The sequence below is a fragment of the Telmatherina bonti genome (assembly GCF_933228915.1).
Source record: "Telmatherina bonti genome assembly, chromosome: 17".
NCBI lineage: Eukaryota > Metazoa > Chordata > Actinopteri > Atheriniformes > Telmatherinidae > Telmatherina > Telmatherina bonti.
In genome coordinates this window covers 21,225,068-21,246,757 of record NC_136615.1, presented here as the reverse complement: position 1 = coordinate 21,246,757, position 21,690 = coordinate 21,225,068, and the positions used below count along the sequence as shown (strand labels likewise).

Below are 21,690 nucleotides of genomic sequence, written 5' to 3'. Positions count from 1 at the left end.
ATTATTTCTATCTCTCCAATTTTTTCACTGAACACTTTATTTATATCTCATGTGTCTCCTGAATGATGTTCATGAACTAAACAAAGCTCGGTATAAAGAGGGTTAGGTGTAGAAACCTTCTCTTTTAATAAAAAGGCTGGTCATATAAGAATATGATTGTGATTTGCAGATGGTTTGAATTTATAATATTCCTACAAAGAAAAATCAAGGTAATCATTAAAATTTGCTTTATACTGGTCAAATGACCATTGGTAAAAAAAACTGTGGTCAAAAGTGATGGATTGAATTTATTGCAATTATGTTTCTCTTCTACAATTCTGCATATGTAAAAACAAAATAGTTTATAAAATGGTTAATTAAAAAAAAAAAATAAATTGAATGTTGAACAATGAAATGCACTGTAAGCTGCCATTGTAGATCCTGATGGCTACCACTAGATGTAGCTGAGTCTCTTCCTGAGAGACTTGCCAGACTGCAGAGACAAGTACTGTCAAAAGCTCTCAAAATAGAACAGAAAAGTCTCTTTTATTGTCTTCACAGAAGGTGTGTTTTTACTTTCACAAAAGCACAAACTCAGACCTGTAAGAAATGTTTTGAAGAGTTTCATAACTGTATAAACAGCATATTTGAAGCAACTTGGCACTTATACATGTTGAAAATTAACCTTTAAATTATCCCAAGTTGAATTGACATTGTTACATCGCTTACTTTTCATCATGTAAGTGATGCAAAATGTTACATCACTTATATGATCTAAAAAGAAATCTACAAATTGTGTTTTTTATTATATGCTGTAGTTTTTCCTATGATGCTGTAAACTGTAGAAATACATTTAGAAGAAAAACTCAGAGCAAAGAAAAGATCAAATACTGTTGTTAAAAATTGCTTAATCAGTAATATAAATGCTTAAAAAAAAAAAAAAAAAAAAGGTGTTTTTCAGCAGAAGCAAATATGAACAAATTAAAAAAAACTTAAGCTGTCCAGCTTCCAGAGCTCCAAGTAAAAATTTTAACAATTAATAGATAATAAGAGGGATATAGAATGGCTGTTCAGTTTGATTAACAGGCTAACTTACAATAACTTTTAGCATATTTAATCAAACCTATAATAAATAACACATCATAAAAACAAGCAATATCAGTGGAAAATGAAGTCAATGCAGGAAGTTTCTCAGTCGTTGTCATAGATGCAGTCTGAAAAGAGAAGGATAGTTAGAGTGGATTCCCTGTACTAAAACAGGATTTTCTTCCACTGAAATATATCCATGAACTGATCCAACATACCATCACCTCCAATGTCATCATAGATTTCTCCATCACTGTGGGCAAATCAGAGCGGTTAGTATAGACAGCACATTTTCAGGAGTTTATTTCTTTCTGTGCATGAACAGTTATTTTACTTACTCCATGACAATGTTGCTGGTTAAAACATAACCAACTGCAAAACACAGATTTAATAGTTTAAACACAGATGGCACATACTTTCCATGCAGAAAATGAAAAAGCACTAAGACTGGTTAAATGTGATCATGTGTATGAGAAGACTTATTAACCAAAATGAATACTCACATTTGCCGTCCTCATTCCGACAGATCAGTTTGTCATCCACAGCTTTAACGATCACATCAAGTTTCTCCCCCGCTTTTAATGGCAGATCTTTCACGCACCACTTCTTATTAGAAAGTGTTGGCAGGACGTTCACCTGGTACAACACGTGTATCTCCCCTTCATACTGAGACATATGGGAAACAAAATGACAATCAATACTTATGCATGTGACAAAGGACAGAGACAAAAATGACATTTAAAACAAGTGACAAGCACAAACTTTGAACTTTTTCCTGAATTCTTTTTCCTCCTTTTCAAGCTTTTTCTGCTTCTTTGGGTCCATTTCTTCAGCTTTAGTTTTGCCTTTGATACCTGGAAGGCTTGTCAGACAAACAGAGAAGTTTGAGGAAAACACTTTAATGAATTCAATAAGACAATGGAAATAATGGACTTAAACTGCAAGGACAAAACCAGGTTATTTTGTGGTAAAAGCTGGTGTAGATGTACCTGCTAATTGGAGGAGGGGGAGGTGCACTTTGAGAATCAACATCGTCATATATCTCCTCATCAATTGCTGCTCCTGGATGATCTGTATAACACAGGGAAGGATGCATTTTATATATGACACACGGAGCGATATGCTTCACTGGCTGGAAACACTGATGCACTCTAAATGTATTAGTCATATCTGAGTCAATATAAACTTTAAACATATCTATGGAAATAATGTCCCTAAATCCGTGTACACACTGCTATACTTGCATCCAGAAACTAGTAATTAATTTAGCTTGCTATATGCCAACTGAACTAGTGTCGGTAGTCTATTTACCACATGCTGCCATTCAAACAAAATTATAAAATTATATATTATATATATATATTTAACTGACAGAAGACACAACTTACATTTCGGTTTTTTGCTTCACTAAATTCAAATAATGTATTGTTTGTGGAGTTTATATTGTTTTTATTTATTGATTTCTTTTTTCCTCATGTTGCAGTTTTTTATGTTTTATTGTTGTGAAGCACTTTGTGACCTTTTGTCTATGAAAAGCGCTATATAAATAATATTTATCTTATCTTATCTTATCTTATCTTTAAATATAATTTTTTCTTTTTACAAAGCAGCACATTTCTAAGGCTATATGATGTAGTATGTGATAATATATAGAATTGAGCTCTTTGATACCTGATGAATCATATTAGATACATATTGTTTCTGAGATCTGTTTCATCAATTTATGGTAAAATACTGCATAAATCAATCAATCCATCCATCCATCCATCCATCCATCCATCCATCCATCCATCCATCCATCCATCCATCCAATCAAACAAGCTCAATTACTCAAACTAAAAATGCAGCTAAATTAAATCTGATTGTATAATGCTTATATATGAAAATTAGCAAGTTATACAACCCAAGTATCACATTGCATCATGAGTTGTATTCACTTCCCCATCCTGGGCACTCATGGTGCTGCAGGTGAAGGTAGAGAAGAAAGGTTCAGTTTTGTCAAACCTCCAGCAGAAGGTGTTGAGTGTTACCTGAATTTCCATCAGCAGTAAACTGGGTAGGTGGAGGCACTCTGGCACAACAAAAGAATGACAGGAAAAAAAATAAAAATGTTTCAATACCCATGTTTCTAACAAAATAGTAAATTTAAAAAAAGGTAATCTATTTGAATTAGTCAAAATAAATCACATTCCTGAATTACATCACAATGTTTAAATTAGTGCATATGTTGAACAGTTTAAAACAGCAGTTCATGCCTTGATTTGCTGAACTATCAAGCAAACATTCATATGCAACTTAATCATAAAGGTTAGAGAACAGAGAGGTAATTAGTAATCAATCATACAGATGTTAAAATCCCTGTTAGATTTCAGGCTTTCATTGTAATAAATAAAAAAAGAGTTATGATAGAACAATGTTATGAGGACGCTGTTGATCTGATGCTGATCTCCAAAGAAAACTGTAAAATCCAACATCATTTTGTAGGAGGCATGAAATGATGGCTGAAAGATTAGGGGTTAACATCAGTGGATAGAAGATCCGTGATCAGTCTTACTACTTAGCGTATTTTACACTTTAATGCTGGATGAACATCTGTTTCGATCAAACATCCAAAGGAAACCTCGTGACTTCGCAGTAGTAGACCTGGGATTAGGACTGGAAAGCCAACCAAGGATGAAAAAAACTCACATTTTTTCAAATTGATTAATTATTTTTCTATCTTTCTTTAGTTTTTTTGTGTTGATGTGTGTTTATTTATACACACACACACACACATACACACACAAATAAAATAAAAACATTTCAATGCATTGCCATTTTTACTCTCTCGTAAATAACTAAATTAGTTCCCACCTCACTTCCAGGTTTGGATCAATAACATCATCATATATCTCTCCTTCTCCAGGTAGCGGTGGGAGAACAACTGCAAGATCAAAATTCTTCATATATTAAGTGGAAATGCATGATAATAAGTGTAATAAAATGGTGTGTATTATTTGAAGATTTTACCTCCTGGCCCTTTGAGTACACTGCAAAGAGGGAAGAATATGGAATATAAACATGAAAGACAAGTAATTTAGTCAACTTTCATTTCGCACAGTAAATTGGAGAAGTGCTCTATGAGGTGGCTGGGTTTCAGAAGGGAAACTGCTTCGACTGATCGAATGCACATTAGCTTTACTTTTTACTGAAAAATGAATGATTTATTAGAGAAAACTAAGTTGTAAAGGAATAAAAACATTTTCAAAACTTTTTCTACCCAAAGTGTTCCAGTTCAAGAAACTTCAAGAACAAATGGTGCTGAACTGTGCCAAAATGGCCATTTTTGAGACCTAGCCTGGACAAAACATCACTAATTTTGTTGTGCTTCATTTTTTTATCAGCGTTAGCCTATGCAGAAGTTGCGTAACACTGTAGGATGATTTGATAGAAGTTTTGAGCTAAGGATGCATTGTTCCAAAGGGAAACTATTTTCCACGTGTGCTTTGTGCTGTCTTCATTTATTCTTCACCAGTAACATACATACAGATATTTGCATGGCTTAAAAAATACTCCCTTGACTCTGACACTACTGTAGAAAGCCAGTCAGAAGATGTTTTTCAAGGGTTCTCCTGAAGTTTTTAGAAAAGAGTTTGATTAATCATCCTTGTTGTTTACATTAATGTGTGGTTTGAACACCTGATTATAGAAACAAAGGGAAAAGGGTGGTGAATGAGTGTGAAAGCTAGTCAGCTGCCAGCATATGACCTCTGCAGTTCAGAGTATAGCTCTCTCAGTAATTAGATATAGCACACACACCCTGCATTAAGAGTTGAATAGAGAACCTTGGCAAAGAAAAAGATCTTCTCTTATTCCTAAATGGTCGCTGTAGTCAACAAACTACAATATGTTAATACATTAGCGTGCAGGCTGGATGCAGACGGTTGGATTTGCTTTGATGTTCAAGCAGTCTTTGAGATATTTACTGCTGTGTTTTGCATAATGAATGACATTTGTGCTCTAGTGTGTATTATATTTATCTACCTTTACGTATCTACTGTTACTGGTGAGACCAAAGACAAACTTCTTACCTTTAAGGGTTAATAATGTACTTCTACTTCTATTTCTAATTCTAATTCTAACAGACCCTGTGGTTGCAGAGATATACTTGTTTGATTATAGGTATGCAATTTTCAAGCAGAGGTCTACAAAGTAGCTCAAAAGGTTGAACAAAACTTAGATGTTCTCCATGGTACAGTGCAAACTTTAGCTTTCACTTCTGTTTTGCAGAAAACTGATCTTGCTAAATTATTCTGCTGCTTCAGTTATGAAAATATCTTAAACATGTTGAACTAGACCAAGCATAAAATCCAGTCCCAATAACTCAGTCCAACAACCATGATGTGTAGACCTGCATAAGACTTTCTGCAGGCATGTGTAAATTGACACCACCTATAGTTTTGCTGTGAGAAAAAAAAACATTCTAGAAGCCAAAAGCTGCAATGTCATTTGTCTTCTTTCTAATTAAAACTATTTGTCTTACTGATTTAGGAAATAAGAATAAAGAAATGTACGATAATATTTCTGGTACCTGTTATCAGAAACCACATCAATGTCGTCATAGACCTCCGGTTCGTGTGCTGACTGGACCTGACGATTCTTCAGTGAGTTGAAGTCAATTTCCACCGAGGTAGTTTTCACATAACCAACTGCGAGAGAAAAATAAATAGTGCATTTTATTGCAGAACCCTGACTGTGGCTTTGTGATGAAATATTGACTGTAACACAGAAAAATGAAATGAGGATATATGCAACAACACAGGGGAGGAAATGCGACACAGTTCTGACTTATAGGCAGATTTACAGATAAGACGGGACAGAGACAAAGAAAAAAATAGAAGGGTGTAAGCAATGATGCGGTTTGTATAAGAATAGGATTTGAACATACTTGATCCGTCTTGTGTCCGTCCCAACCATTTACCCTCTGGGTTGCCGTGGACACGGATGATGTCCACACAGTCACCCTGCTTCAGAGCCAGGTCAGTTTTACTGCCTTTGCAATCCATGAGAGCCTTTCCAAGCTGAATGACCTCCAGTGGTCCAACCAGCTAACATACACAACCACACACAGTTAACATAATTACAAGAGACACATAATAAAGATACAGATTTTCTCTTAATATCCAATCAGAAAGCACACTTCATGCTTCCAGACTTCTTTACCTACTTTAAATTTTTTCCTTGCATCATTTTCCTTCTTCTCTCGTTCTTTCTGCTCCTTTTTCTCAGCCTCTAGTCGCCTTTTCTCCTCCTTATCGTCTTTCTTTTTTTCTTGGGCTTTTTCAACCTCATCCCTTTTCAGACCAAAGACAGAAAATGATGAATGTTACAAAGGATCCATGAACACATGCAAGATGAAGAGGTCACTCAAAATATACTTTCTTTCTCATAAAAATGACAAAGATTCAAACATCCAAATGATTAGAAATTAACTGAACTCACTTGAAATGCCAGTCAGTCATGGCAAGGAGTGAAAACAAGATATTTAGGCCCGAGCACCTTGGCGGTGCGAAGGCCTATTGTATTTGCAGTGTTTATTATTTTTATTCGGACACTTCGCGTGCTTTTTTGGAGGCCTGAACGTGCTCGAAAACTCACCAAATTTTGCGTACCCCCCCAAGGGAATACGAAAAATTTGATATTTTGAGGTGCTCCAGAATGTTTGGGCGAAACTGAATGAGAGCGCCACCTATTTTAGGTGCCCCGCCACTGCATGTCGTTAGGCTTTATGAAAATTCATACACATGATCTACATGCAAGGGCGAACAAAAAATCCTCTTAATGTCATGGTGAAATGTCGACAGGAAGGCGGCCATTTTAGGTCAAAGTCAATATTTTGGCGTTTTAGCACCTCGCATTTTAACGAACTCGTCCTAGAGCTTTTATCCCACTGAGCCACAAATTGCTCAGGATGTTCAGGAGGCATGTGTGATTAAATGTTGTGTTATTTCTTCTAATAGGAGACTTAGTTTACGAGGGGCGGGGCCTCAAAGTTTGATGTCTCGCCATGAAAAATTAAACGGATATAACTCCCACATAAAGCAACATTTCTGCACCAAATTTGCTAGATATGATGGCAGTCCCCTCCTACAGAGTTCTATATGTCAATATTTTGATTATGAAATAGCCACGCCCCCTGGAGGTCAAAAGTGTTGTTTTTTGCTCACACACCCATAACTCTGGCTTGGTGGACACCACATGGCCCAAATTCACTCAGGCATCACAAAACATGTCAGTGAAGAGATCTGGTAAAGGACGTTGCTCTACGCTGCACGGCGTGCCCGTGACGCCATGGCGAAGTTCCATGCGGCGGCGTGACATCATAAATCACTATAAAATTGTCAATTTTGATCTGATCACCCTAAAACTTATAGGGATTAATAAGGGATCAGTCCTGAACAGATTAATGTGACCATTGCTGGTGTAGACCTAAGCCCCGCCCACTTACAACAGGAAGTGTTTTTTTCCACGTTTGAGGATCATGCTTCTAAGCAAATGATCCCAAACACTTGAGACTCCTCCAAAACATGTCAAACCCTTTCATGATGCCACAATAAAAACCTCAAGTCGCTACGCTAAACGGGACATGGCGAATGGCGGTCCAACGCCATGAAACAGGAAGTACCTGTGACCAAGCCATGGAACCTTGGACCGCCATCAAACTTGCCATGACTGATGACAGTAAGGCCCTGAACTAAGCCCCATTGAAACATTATGGAATAAATGGAGCATGTCTCCATAGCGCCCCCTACAATATTTCAATCAATCAGCCCCGCCCACTACATTGATCGACATGGATAAAATTCAGCACAGTTGGAGAACCTGCCAGTACCTTCAAAAAAGTCTCTTGGACATATGGGCTAAATTCAACAGGAAGTCGGCCATTTTGAAAAAGGTGCCATTTTTGGGGTCATTTCTTTGCCATGCATTTTAAACAACTCCTCCTAGGAGTTGCACAGGATGCTCAGGAGGCATGTGTGATGTAAAGTTGTGTTATTTCTTCTAATAGAAGATTTAGTTTAGGAGGGGCGGGCCCTCAAAGTTTGATGTCTCATTAACAAAGACTTATTGCTAAAACTCCCACATAAAACAACATATCAGCACAGGAATCGACACATTTGATGCCAGTCCCATGATGAACAAAATCTACAATGCAATAATATGACTCTGAACTAGCCCCACCCCTTGGCAACAACAAGTGTCTGATATCATGAACCAGGAAGTACCTGTAACAAAGCCATGAAATTGTTGATCTTCACCATACTTGCCATGAGTCATGACAGTTATGTCCTTAATAGAATAAAATTACAATATAGTGGAAAAGATAGTAAATGGCTCCATAGCGCCCCCTACAATATTTCAATCAATCAGCCCCGCCCACTACATTGACTGACATGGATATGATTCGGGAAACTTGTAGACCCTCCCAGTACCTTCAAAAAAGTCTCTTGGACATATGGGCTAAATCCAACAGGAAGTCGGCCATTTTGAAAAGGGTGCCATTTTTGGGGTCATTTCTGTCATTTTCTTTGCCATGCATTTTGAGGAACTTCTCCTAAGAATTTTGTCCAACTTTAACCCAAATGAGTCAGGATGCTCAAGAGACATGTGTGATTAAAAGTTGTGCTATTTCTTTTAATAGGGGATATCATTTAGGAGAGGCGGGGCAGCAAAGCAGATGTGATGCAATGAAAAGGAAAACTGACATAACTCCCACAAAAAACAACCAACCTGCACCAAATTTGCTACAGATGATGCCAGTCATATCCTTCACATTTGTGCATGTCAATAATTAGATTATTAGTTAGCCCCGCCCCTTGGTGACAGGAAGTGACCGTTCATAAGGCCTTAATGGCCTGAAGTGCAGTCTGGCTGTACTTTAGATTGAGAGAGGCATGGGAAGGATGTTGCCAGGGGAGGGGGTGGCATTATGCCGAGCGGCGCCATGGTGCGAGGGCCTATATCACCGCTTGCGGTTTTAATTTAGTTTAATTTGGAAGATTTTCTCACCATCGGTCATCCAGCGGCTCATACATATCTCCATCATCGCTGTCATTTTCCTCCTGAAGAGAAAAACAAACACATAAGTGAATTTGCCTTTAGTGTTGAAAGCCAGTCTGTTAGAATTTATTCCCAATATGTTCTATTAATTTCAATTTCCGTTCTTTGTATCTTGCTTATGTGTATGTCTAAGTATGTCTAACCCTTATATCACTCATATATATTTAATAATTTTAAACATTATTTATTTGAATTTTCTGCACTATTTCATTCTTATTTACTTATTTTGTTACTGTTCACTTGCTGCATGGATTGATTTTATGCTGCTAAATGTGTTTATGGTTACTTCTTTGCCCACATTTGCACACATGCAAATCTGTGTTAATGTAGCCTGGATTGCTCAGCATGTCTCACCTTTGCCCTCTGACTTGGGTGACCTACAGAACAGAAACAACAAAGCAACATGAAAACATGTAAACTGTTGCCTGTGAGAAATTACTTTTTACCATGTTCGGAGTCACGTCATGTGCTTTTCTCGTGTTCACCACACGTACTATACTTATAACTAAACTGGACTGTTGATACAATTACCAACTGAAACTGACTATGAGACAGGTATAATCCACAAATAAGTAACTAAACCAAACAGGTTATACAGGTGCATGCATACTGACTGATTTGGTTTCTTTCATGTAACTATGTAACATGGTACAAAGTTCAGCAGCGCATAACCATCGTATGTTTTTCTGTGGTTTTAATGCATAACTGCCACGTATCATGGTGAAGCATTACATTTCATGGAAATGTGACCATTACAGAACCTGCAGATGGCGGCAGAGGTGGAGGAACATTGATGATTTCATCAACATCATCGTAAACATCTTGCTGGTTCCTAAGGAGCACAATTAGGAGGGAACGTCTGTTAGCTGTAACTTCACCAAAGAAATAAACAAAGCATTATGATCATGAATTGCTGACATATTTGTGCTGGCATGACATACATGGTTCCAGGATGTCGCGGAGGTAAACTGGGCAACACAGGCGGAGAAGGTTGAGTTGGGGCCACGAGGCTGCTGGGGTGAGAGCTTGGGGGAGTTGGGATGAAGGGCTTCTTGACACCAGGACCTATTAAATAAAAATGCAATGTCAAAAAGGGACAATTACTCTCACCTGTACATGTGTGCTGATTCACAGACACATAACATTATAACATTATAAACATTTACAAATGCGCCACTGCATGTTTGAAATCTGTAGAACTGATTAATTTAAAACCTAGTAAAGCAAATAACCAATGAACTCAAAGGTAATTTTTCCCAGAATGTAACTTTTGTACAACATGTTAATTTTGTGTTAATTGAATTTCTTTTGAATTATGGCTTCGGTACTTAAAAGTAATACCACTAAAGTTTATTCATGGCAAAAACTACACCGCTGAGGTAGGTAATACATGTTAAATGCAAACTTAATCAGTCAAGGTATAATTGCAGTAGAGGAGAAAAAAAACCTGTAAACCCTGACTAGAGGAAAGAAGAGCAGAGTTTAGGGAGCTTAAATTGAAAGCATGCACTGTTTGCCTTGCCTTAACTTACCACAATATGAAAAGCAAAGCCATGTTTAGTTTTTCTTGTTCTGACATATAAAAAAGTCTGAGGTTAAAAAGTTTTTCTTCCTACATTTCTGAATCTCCGACCAAAGAAATTCTCCAAATTTGGGACAATGTGAAATGTGAAAATAAGAACATTGCTCACCCAAACCTTTAACCAGTCTCCTCACTTCTCAGATATTTACAAACTAAAATGAGGGGATGCTGCACTTTAACCTCAAGACTCAAGACTTCATTTGCCATTTGCTCTGATACGGATCGACTCGGGTGCTGGAATACTAATTTAGTTCAACCAGCCATCAAAAGACTTTACGACAATGTCAAAAGTAACAGCAGCAATAAGGCTGATTTAAAATATAGTCAAAAAGGAAATAATAATCAGTATAAATGTGCAAAAGGCCAATAAAATGTGCTGGGGAATTTATGAACATGAAGATGGCTCTAAAGATGACACAGGTGTGTGTGGAGGTGGGGGTGTTTGCACCTTAATAAACATTGCCACATCCAAACATTTTTCAGACATATTACTGCCATCAAATGTGATGATCTTATATTTCTATGACATGTTATAATATCTCACTTTAAACATCTAATATATTTATTACGTTATGAATAAAATATAGTTTTATGAGACATAAAACGGAACATAATCCAATTAAAATGCTATTCCACATCTCAACACTTTTAGACATGGGGTTGTAAAAAAAAAAAAAAAAGGACTCTCAATGTGTACGTGTCTTTCATATAAAACACTCGACGTTTACGAGTACATACTTCCCCATATGAGGAGATGTGCTCAGCTGTCAGATCGGTGGGTATGGGGGGAGGAGAAACAAGAAACTGGACAGGGAACCTGACCGGGACAAATAGAGGAACTAAATATGTTTCTGTAACTTCTGTCTCTTTTTTAAAGCTTTGAAAAGTAGCAAAGTTTGTGACATATTACATTTAGAATAAACATATTTAAAACAGAAAAAATGAAAACCGTATTTAAAACGGTGTTTTTCCGAGTTCCTGTTTTGTCCAGTAACCAAAATTATACTCGACAACAGCATGCTGAACTTTGTTTATGTTATATTAAAACCACACTGTCCTGTGAAGCAAGTCTTGTTTTTTCACACTACTCAAACGCTCTTACTTACACAGTCCAATTTTGCACTGTTTATGTATAAAGGAAGTGCACTTGAGACAGCATGCTTACGAGAATATCTTCCTTTACAGATATCTCAAGACCTGCAAACTCACAATGAAAAACTTTGTCAGCTTTTAACCAATTAATTAATTAAATAATAGTTTAATTTTTAATTTAATCCTATTTAATTTTCAATCTGTTTGCATTCATTCAAGATGTTGGCACAGTTAACTTAGTTATATGTACCTGGGACAAAAAAAACAAAAAAACTAGGACTTGCAGATGTGAACAAAAACCTAAACAAACATGGACAGCCTATTTTTATGTATTGTTTTTATTTAAAAAAAAAAAAAAAAAAAAGCAACTCTTAAGCCTCACTCTATCTCCACTTTTGCCGTGATGGTTAAACTAGCCTCATTGTCTATGTTACTCTGCACCTTCCTTTTATCTCCATGTCTTCCTTTTTTCACATGATTTCATGATCAAAGTCTGCAGCCACATATGATTGGCTTCATAATATGCCCATCAAATAAAGTCCTGCCAGACTCTTTTCTATCACGACAAAGAATCCGCTCCTGGGGCCATCTTGTTCGCAAACAACACATGACTTTTAATTCAAGCTGTTTATCTGAATGCAGATCGAGTGCTTGCATGATCATCACAGTCAGTGGTTATTGTGTTTAAATGTGTTGACTCAGCTGGCTGCAGAGTTACCCAGTGGACACTGATAAATGAAAATTATGCCACACAGGTCTCAGAGTATTTTACCTAAACCTGACTGAATAGTGATAAAAAAAAAAAGGAAAAAAAAAAGATCTGATATAAAGTCTCCACAGTCAAAGCAGTTTCTTGTTTTGTACATGTTTGCTGGTTTAAAAGACAACACTTATGTATACTGCCAGAACATTTATTAAATATCTATAAAGACTGAATGAAAATGTGGTTCACAACATTATTTAGTGCTGACAATGAAACAAACTCTGCTGTTTCAAGTGCCAGGACCCTAAGAAGTGCAGTTAGTTGCGTGCTTGTGTAGGTACATCTTGCCATAGTTTTGGATTTATATTTAGTACTTATTTAGTACGTTTATATTTAGTAATACCTTCAAAAGAGGAATTTGCTGATGGCTGAACATGTTTCTGCACTTCTCATTTACTGTCAGAAAAGTAGTTCTGTGCGTTGTCTGTGTTGAAATATATAAAAATAAATGTGCAAACACATGTTGATTCATCCAGTTCACTTGACTGTATTTATGTCAAGCTCAACTCCAAGGCCACAAAAACATCTCACCAATTCATAAAACAGCTTTGGAGTCATGCTTGTTTTTCCAGGAATATTAATCTGATAACAGCAGAAAATCATATTGTGAATTTTGTAATAATAGATGCAATAAGGTCTTAATAAGCTTTCAACATGTCATCATACTTGCACCTCAAAAAACAAAGGTTAAAAACTTACTGCGCACCCATGATGGTGGGCATAGTTGTTTGCAAAATTATCCACATTTCCCCAAAGTAAAGAATCCTTTAAAAAACTCCTAAATCCAGACTGTGATCTGGTTCACCCCCAAATCATCATCATTTGTTCATTATTTGTTCGTAATTCTATTTCTGAGGTTTCCTGAAAATTTTTATTCAAAATCCATCTAAGTTTGAGCCATGTTGCTGACTGAGAGACAGACAGACAGACAAACCAACGACACCATGGTGGAGGTACTAATTATTGTTGCTTAAGCTGAGTGGGGCCATGAAGGTGTTATCACACATCTCTTGGGCAGCGCGAAGCTGTAAAAGTGTTGGGAGTACTTGCAAATACACTTAGCAGAACAGAACAGGAGATCCTAATCAATAGTTTCGCTGTCATAACTCCATGAAACAAATCTGTTATGCAACTTACCGTTTTCAGAAGCCTCTGCACCTCTTCTAAAGTTCTCCAGCTTGACTTTGGGGGGTCTGTTTGGTTTAGCAGGAGGAGGACCTAAAGCTAAACTGTTGGGAAGGGGGTTACGCTTTGGGCCTGAAGTATCATCACCATTGACAGCCAGAGAAGAAGCCTTCGTTTGCTTCTTTAAGCTCGGCTTTTTACTGGCAGGAGGTTTGGGAGGAACATTTGAGTTAGTGGCAGTAAGGGCCAGTTTGTTGACCCCGCCGCTCTCCGTCTGCTCGCATGTTTCCTTCTCTTTGTTGAACATATTCTGAGCAGTTCTGAAATTGGTGGGAGGCTTGAAAGCAGCATTTGCCAGAGGTGAAGGTTTGCTTGTGGTGTCTGTGTTTCCTTCGACCTGTTCTTCATTCTGTTGCCATAATTTTAAGACGTTGCTGCTGGGCTTTTTCTGCATATTAGATGCTTTGGGTGGCATGGGGCAGCTGTTTAATGCTGTACCCCCACCACTGTCTTCTTTCACCCAGGTGGGCTTGGAGTTAATTGCAGAGGGCTTTGGAAAGACAGGTTTAGATTCAGACAATGCGGAGCTTAGAGATGGTTTGTTGAGAGGAGGTTTCTGTACAGGGCCTTTAGCTTCAGTAGCATGTGGAAAATTTGGCATCATGGGTGTTTGCTGTTTAAGGATAAAAGGCTTGTTGCCGGTGTTGCTGTCATCCTGGGCATTGGTAAACTTGTTAGCCAGTGCTTTAGTTTTATTTGGTGCATGTATATCGGTGTGGCTTTTGGTCGATACTGTGTTTTTCAGGAAAGATGGTTTTGGAGGGACGTTTGCTGCACTGCCTGAGAGGCTCTCCAGGACAGGTTTCTTCTGTATGGGTGGGCCAGAAGAAAGGGTGGGGTGAAGGAGTTGTTTTGAACATATAGCTGGTGATGAGGAAGTTTCGTCAATGCTTGCCCCAGTTGTTTGGAAGCGAGCCATGATGGCCTTAACATCAGCCTTGTTTGTCTGAAAAGAACACAAAACTGGCTTAGATATGTTCAGAAAGTCAAACATAAAAATGAATTCTTTCAAACTGATTCATAGGATACATGAAAGAAGCAAGAGCATGAGGGTTTCTCAGTTCTGGTCCTCAGGCCCCCCTGCCCTGCCTGTTTTAGATATGATCCTCCTCCAAAGCACCTTAGTCAGAGTATTGAACTTCCTCGTTAGGTTCTTTGCAGCCTGTTAACGAGCCTTTATTTCATTCATGTGAGTTAAAGTAGGGTTGCCTATGAAACATGCAGGGCAGGGGGGCCTGAGGACGGAACTGAAAAACACTGAGTTAAGCATTCGCATGAAATTCAAAGACATAAACAGAAACCAAAACTGAGAGATAGGAACAGAAATGCAAAATGAATAAAACACACAAACACAAAAAATCTAGTTTTCCCAAACTGTCTTTCCAGTTTGTAGAATTTTTGTATTTTTTTCACCTCATTAGAAATGATTTATTAACAGTCTGAATAAATTTTAAATTTAGAGAATTAAATTTTAAGTTTTACATGTTTTAAAGTTCTTATTCCAGAGGATGATTACTTCAGTATGAAGATCATACAACTCATCTCATACAACTAAATGCACAGGTTACCTTCATGTGTTTTGTAGAATGTGTGCAGAATTATCCATTATGTTCAGCAGCTTGTGCAACTTTTCTCTTTGCACAATTTACTCCAAGGACTCCAGAAATATTTACACAAAACTAGCCTTCTTGATCAGATTTTACTCTCTGTCTCTGATGCTGCTGCCCCAACAGACGGCTGCATGGCAACTCAACCAGGCCATATTGGACACACCCACCTGTACATTTTTTGAGCTTGTCATATGATGCTTGAGTTCTCTGCATGAGGTGAACCATTAAGTCTTTCAATGATTTTCAGTTTGACTTATGGTATTTGGGCTACTTGTCTGTAGTCATTGCTGTAGCGATGGATGCATTTTTTAAAATAATTGGGACATCACAGAAATGAACTCTTGACTCAAGCTAGTGTTGAAAAGATCCAGTAGAATCCAACATAGTTGTTCTGCACAGGTGTTTGAAACCCCCAGGGCTTACACCACCTGCAGCTGTGACTTTTTTTCTGGTTTAGTCTCTCCAGCTTCTGCTTCATCTGACTGCAGGAAACATACAGGTGGGGGATAGAGGCAGGGGAGGCATCAGTTTGTTCTGATGCAACTGTGTTAATGACCACAAATCAACTGCAGAGTAACAGAGAAGGAACCTGTTGAACCTGCTGAAAAATGCATTAAGTCCATTTGCTCTGTCCAGATATCCATCTGTTTGCTTTCCCTTTAGTTTGAAGCCTGCAATTTTTGTATTTAGCAGCTTTTTCAAGTAACTGGTGATCCAAGACATGCTCCTGGGAAATCAACTCGCAGTTTTTGTACGACAGAATTAGCACACAGGTGATGTAATCTGTCATGCGCTCTACAGTGTTGTATTCATGTCATCTCTATGTGGCTTAGGACATTCCAGTCTGTGGAAACCTCCAGAATATTTTCAGGATTATTAGACCAAGTTTAATAATTTGTTTTATCACAGCTTACTGCTGCATAATTAGTGTGTAGGTTATTGTGAGGTGAACCCAATCTCAGTTTAATCTCCACAAGGGAGGCAGGGCAGAGAAGCTACACTTTTTTCCTATATTTGTACAAGATAAATGGTGCAACACACAAACTGAATGCTGAAAGTGTAGCAGAGATGAAGATACTGAAACCTGTTTAGATCATCTAAAGATTACAGTATGTTGTAGTTGAATAACTATAAGTATGAAATACAACCCTTGTACACATTTGAACTCTCTGGGTAGGTAACATAGAAAGATCTAACAGTTTGCAGATCTTCTCCTCAGCAGTAACATACTTAGGATTACCTAATCTGTTGTTCACAAGCCTGGCAATACCTCCACCTTCACTTTCCAATCCTAATTTCCACATTTCACAAAAATTGTTGAGATTTCCTCAATTTTTTCTTTCTGTTCTGCTCCTGCCTTTGTCACTTTTATAACTCGTAAGTTTAGTTGAGTTATTTTTCTCATTAATTTGGTTTTGGTAAATTCAGTCAGTTGATTCCATCGGTAAGCAACTAGTCTCATCATAGATACTCATGATCATAGATGTGGGGATAAAAGCTCATGGTAAGAGAGAAATCATCTGAGTTGCACAGCCCCAAACCAAAGTGAAAATCATCTCTTGAAAAACTACTATGACACTGGATAATTATTTTCCCAAAAGGATAACATAAAAATTACCTTAATATGATGCAGTTTATTGTGACGTGCTAAACTTGGTGCACAATACTTCTCAAAGATATGTTACCAATTGTTACCCTAGTGTCTTCTATGTCGTTCACACAACACTGAGAACATCCCAGATGCTTGTGGCTCAGGAGATTTGTGGTTAAAACATTTACAATTGTCACAGGGGCAATACCAGTCAACCCCCAGCTTTAAACATTGACTGTGTTGACCATCCAGCAACTGTGATAGTCTTGTAAACATTATTTACAGTGTTAGACTAACGACTGCTTTTAGTATAATGAAGGATCCCTCCGGGCTGCCATTGTTGTGAATTCTTCAAGAGTGAGCCAATATTGGAACAGTAGTATTTCATGGATATTGCACCCTATTTACAAACCACTTCTCATAGTTAATGAGTAAACAGAAAGGGAAATAGAAAAGCACTTGGAATGTGTAAAAATTTCTTGTTAATTATACATTTCAATCAGGGAAAATTCATAGTCATAGTTCTGACTGCCTCAAGTAGGTGAGAGCTCTACAGAAAACCTAACCACAACTAAAACCACAGTTTGAGTCAACTTCCTTGATGCAAACTTGACTTGCCCATATCATAACAGAAAAGTTCATGATATATCCGAGCCAGATGTACATAGCTAATATGCAAAGCTACTTTTTTCAAGTATTAAATCTTCAAAAGATGGTAAAAGTACATGTAAAAGACCTGTCATAGGATGTGTCAAGCACTGTTGACATTAATATAAGTCTAAAGACAGAAGTCTATGATGCTGTTTTGGCTTTGACATAAATAACTAGATGAGTTATGTGAATTAGTGTCCAGAAGGATCATCCTGCATTGCTATCCCCAGGTTGTATTTAAGCCAAGACACCTTGGTTCAGTGTCAGCTATACAGCCGTTTTACAAAAATGGACTGACCATGCAGCGGCCGCACCTATTTTAATGAGGCTGGTTTGACAGGAGTCACAGACGCCAAACCAGGAAGTGTAGATAAGAGCATCAGGACATGCAATTTCTCCCTATCCAGACACGCAGCAGTAAAATAAAAAGGAAAACTACATAACAGAAAGTACAATCATAAAATCTCATGAGAACTGAAAATCATTGACAAGATTCTTTTTTTAATGGTCAATAAAAGCCATTTTTAAAGCCAAAATAGGCATTTGTAGGTAATGTATATTATAGTATACCATTATACTACTGTATAATACTGTTATTTGGAGCAGTATTATACAATATTATACAGTGCTATTTTTCAGTAGAAATAATCTAATGCCTAGATTTAAAAGTATAAATCTTATCAGACTTCAGATTCCCAACAAAAAAACAAGAATAGTTCCTGCCAGTATTTAGATGATAGATGCTAAAATATGGATTAAAGCTGTTTAATTATTATTATAAACATTAATAAATAATCAAAATGTGTTCACACCAGTTTCTTTAACTATTTTTCGTCTTTAGAAGTTAGTTGTTCAACAATCTTACTATGTCCGTTGCAATGAATATGCAATATGGGGTGTTCGCACGCTATTTTGTGTCCTGGGAGGAGCAAATGGAAATATATTCATTTAGCACCTTCACTGTGGTCTATCAAACCTGATATCAATATTGTCAGAGAAAATTTTTAAAAAAGGACATACAAACAGTCTGTGTGTCATTGTGCACATAAGGTTAATGTCACAAGAAGGAGACATCAAAACAAAGCAAAGAGACACAGAGAACGCATCTTCACCTTCGTGTGAATATTTTTGAGGTGAACAAGGAAAACATATTGCTTATCCAGTATTCCCATTTCAGAGCTGTTTGAGGAACTCAGGGTGGATTTGGAGAGGAGTCGCGAATACCCACAAATAACGGATATTGTGTGTCAAAGGTGGGATCCCCCAGATGTGCTGTCCAAGTTCTAAATGCCATGTGTCGCCGATGACCACAGTTATTAGGTTTTCACGCACTTTGCAGTGATTAACTGAGACCAAACAATCTTTTTTTTTTCAGTAGCTGGATTTCTTAAAGTATAAGGAGCAAATGACTGTGCCCACATGCAAAATGTCCGAGGTCAGTACAATTCATTAATTATTGAAAAACAGTCTTCCGTTCTCCAAATTGTGAGCTGGCAATTTTTAGACGCTAGCTCGATGGATCAATTTATAAAATCTTTCATAAAAATAAATTAGGCCTTAAAAAAAACAAGAGACTGTCATATTCATTCATGTTTTCTTTCTTTTTAAGATGACAGTACATACACCATTATTTGAAGACATTTTATTATATGCCGATTTTTGCTCCCGTACAGCATTTAAACTCATGCTGTAAACCACGTCACACGCAAAAGCCTTCAGGTGCAAACACATTTGCACCTGATGCCCATTTATACAATCACTCATAGTAAATCACCCAAAAACCATGGTTCAGCCCTATGTACAAAATTCTAGATTGCACATGCAAAGTACTACTTGCAAATTGGGATCTTAGTAGATCTGACCCTTAGTGTATGATTACGTTGACCCATCTTTGTTTTAGAGATCTGTTTTAGCTTGTTTAGACTTTTTCTTTTTGGGAGGGCTGCACTAGTCACATATTTGTCATGCTAGCAACCCAGCTAGTCACCATCTGATTAGGTGAAAACAACCAGTTTACAGGTTGCGTTTGTGGCTCAGAAAGATTTTTGGGGAAAGGTCTCTTCTCTGTCACTGCCACTGACATCTTAGTGTGCTGCCCTTTACAAAGTGTGCTAATATCATGCTATATTGCAGAATATTTAATCAGAGGACAACAAAAGAGGGATGTTCTAAAATAATTCTGTACTTCTGTTTTTCAACCACATGCAACTATAAATTACCAAACATGTTCTGTGCCATACGGTTGTTACTTCTCTAAATAACCTTGCACTAAAGCGGCCTTTGGCAAAACCCTACAAAGTTTGTGAAATACTGGAAATGCCTCTCAGGTTGAAGTGCAACTCAATAGAATCATGTCAGCAAAAGTCTAAATGGCAAAGATTCCCACTAATAAAAAGAACCTTACATTGCGGTTACTTGTAAAAATGCATGTGTGCAATTAAGTTAGGTTTGCGGTTCACCCAGTTTAAAAGTGCATACTTCTTTTATCGGACACTGTCTTAATATAAATATAAATTAAAACAGCTTGTCTTTGTACATCAAGAGCGCAACTAAATCTAAAGACCATTGCCCTGCTGTATCATGTCGTCTGTTTAAAACAAAGAGGAAGCATGATTTCTGTTTCCAGTGTGATGAAAATGCTGGCCAAAGTTGCCTTGCTTAAACTGTTGACAAAAATCCATAAACTTGCAATCCAATTATACAATTTGTGCCAATATGTGCAAACACTTGTATGACAAAGAAAATCTGTTTATTAGATATAGAATTAAATAAAGAAAACATCTCCTGTCAAAAACATAATTTCTGGGTCAAAATGGTCAAACTGATTTTGTATCATACTCAGGGTACTTCAAAAATTTGTGTGATGAAAAACATCATCATGGTATAACAAAGAAAAACTTATTTTGCAAGCTCACTTCTTGTACAAATGCCTATAACCACATTATAACCATATCAGCTCAATTCTAGCGAGCCCCTTTAAAGTCACTAAGATCAAGATGCTGATTAAATAGTTTTAATCACTTATGAAGCCGTACTCACCATTTTTGCTGCAACAATCCCTGCTGCCTTTGCTGTGTCTGAATGGTCGGTAGATAAAGTGGTGGACTGTTTGTTCAGTGTCTCTGTGTGAGTTTCTGTTGCTGTAAAAGAGATAAAGGCACCGAGTTGCAGAGAGAGACAGAGTGTGTGACAAAAGAGAGAAACACTGAGTGGTAAGTTTGAGTCTGTGGGGGGATGTAAACTAGAGCTCGAGCTGACAGTGACATAAGCATGTGTCTGCAGCAGACTACTTCCTCTCTCAGTAGTATGCGTGTTTTGTGTGAATGTGAGTGTTGGAGTCTGCGTTATCTGTGAGTTTTGATCTTATGGATTTGCCTATCGCTGGCAAATTCCCAGCAGTTTCCCGCTGTACTTAATAACTGATGCTCAGTTACAGATCAAAGAAAAAAAAAAGAAAAAGAAATCTATGTTGACAACAATTCCCTAGCAACCACATCAGACTTTTAATGTTGCCTTTAATAAAAACATCCAAATATAGTCGTGCTATTGACACCTTAAGACTGTTTTAAGGGTTTTGGCCAAAATGTCAACATTGGCGGGTACAAATCCTCATGATGACAAATGTCTAAAAGAATGCCCATCTATAATGAAATGACAAGTTCAACGTCAAATCCTGGACCTGGACATTCTCTTATTCATCTGGACATAATAATTGCTGTCCTGAACCCGACACCCTGAAGTGATTACCAAATCCTATACGAACTAGTTACAGTCCTCATTACAACAAAGTTTACATACATTCAACTTTGGCATGTTGATGAATAAACATTTACAAAGTAATGATCAGAAACGTTTTCATATAATTAGATAATAGACTATAATCCTTACTCCAATCTACTGGGAGAGAGGCTACTGAATTGATCTAGAAGATGATCAAACTGATCAAACAGAAATAGTCACATCTCACTGTTCTTAAAAGACCATTCTTCATTACTGGATTAATATTGCCAAAAATAATAATTATTCTACGTTATTATCTTTTGGATCTTTC

At 37.3% G+C, this 21,690-nt stretch overlaps 1 protein-coding gene across 1 annotated transcript; it reads right to left on the bottom strand.

Moving 5' to 3' along the window:
* Positions 1 to 1,170: 1,170 nt before the first annotated feature.
* On the bottom strand, positions 1,171 to 20,764 carry fyb1b (FYN binding protein 1 b; the record flags this gene model as incomplete). Its single annotated transcript, XM_079256350.1, has 19 exons — positions 20,679 to 20,764; positions 13,740 to 14,733; positions 10,107 to 10,230; positions 9,927 to 9,997; positions 9,520 to 9,542; positions 9,115 to 9,167; positions 6,272 to 6,398; positions 5,993 to 6,152; positions 5,636 to 5,753; positions 4,075 to 4,094; positions 3,919 to 3,988; positions 3,637 to 3,720; positions 3,096 to 3,202; positions 2,055 to 2,136; positions 1,828 to 1,927; positions 1,569 to 1,731; positions 1,404 to 1,437; positions 1,284 to 1,318; positions 1,171 to 1,193 (listed from the first exon to the last, which is right to left on the bottom strand). Exons 1-19 carry the CDS (start codon positions 20,679 to 20,681, stop codon positions 1,171 to 1,173), a joined length of 2,391 nt encoding a protein of 796 aa, XP_079112476.1. The 5' UTR covers positions 20,682 to 20,764.
* Between the last annotated feature and the right edge of the window lie 926 nt (positions 20,765 to 21,690).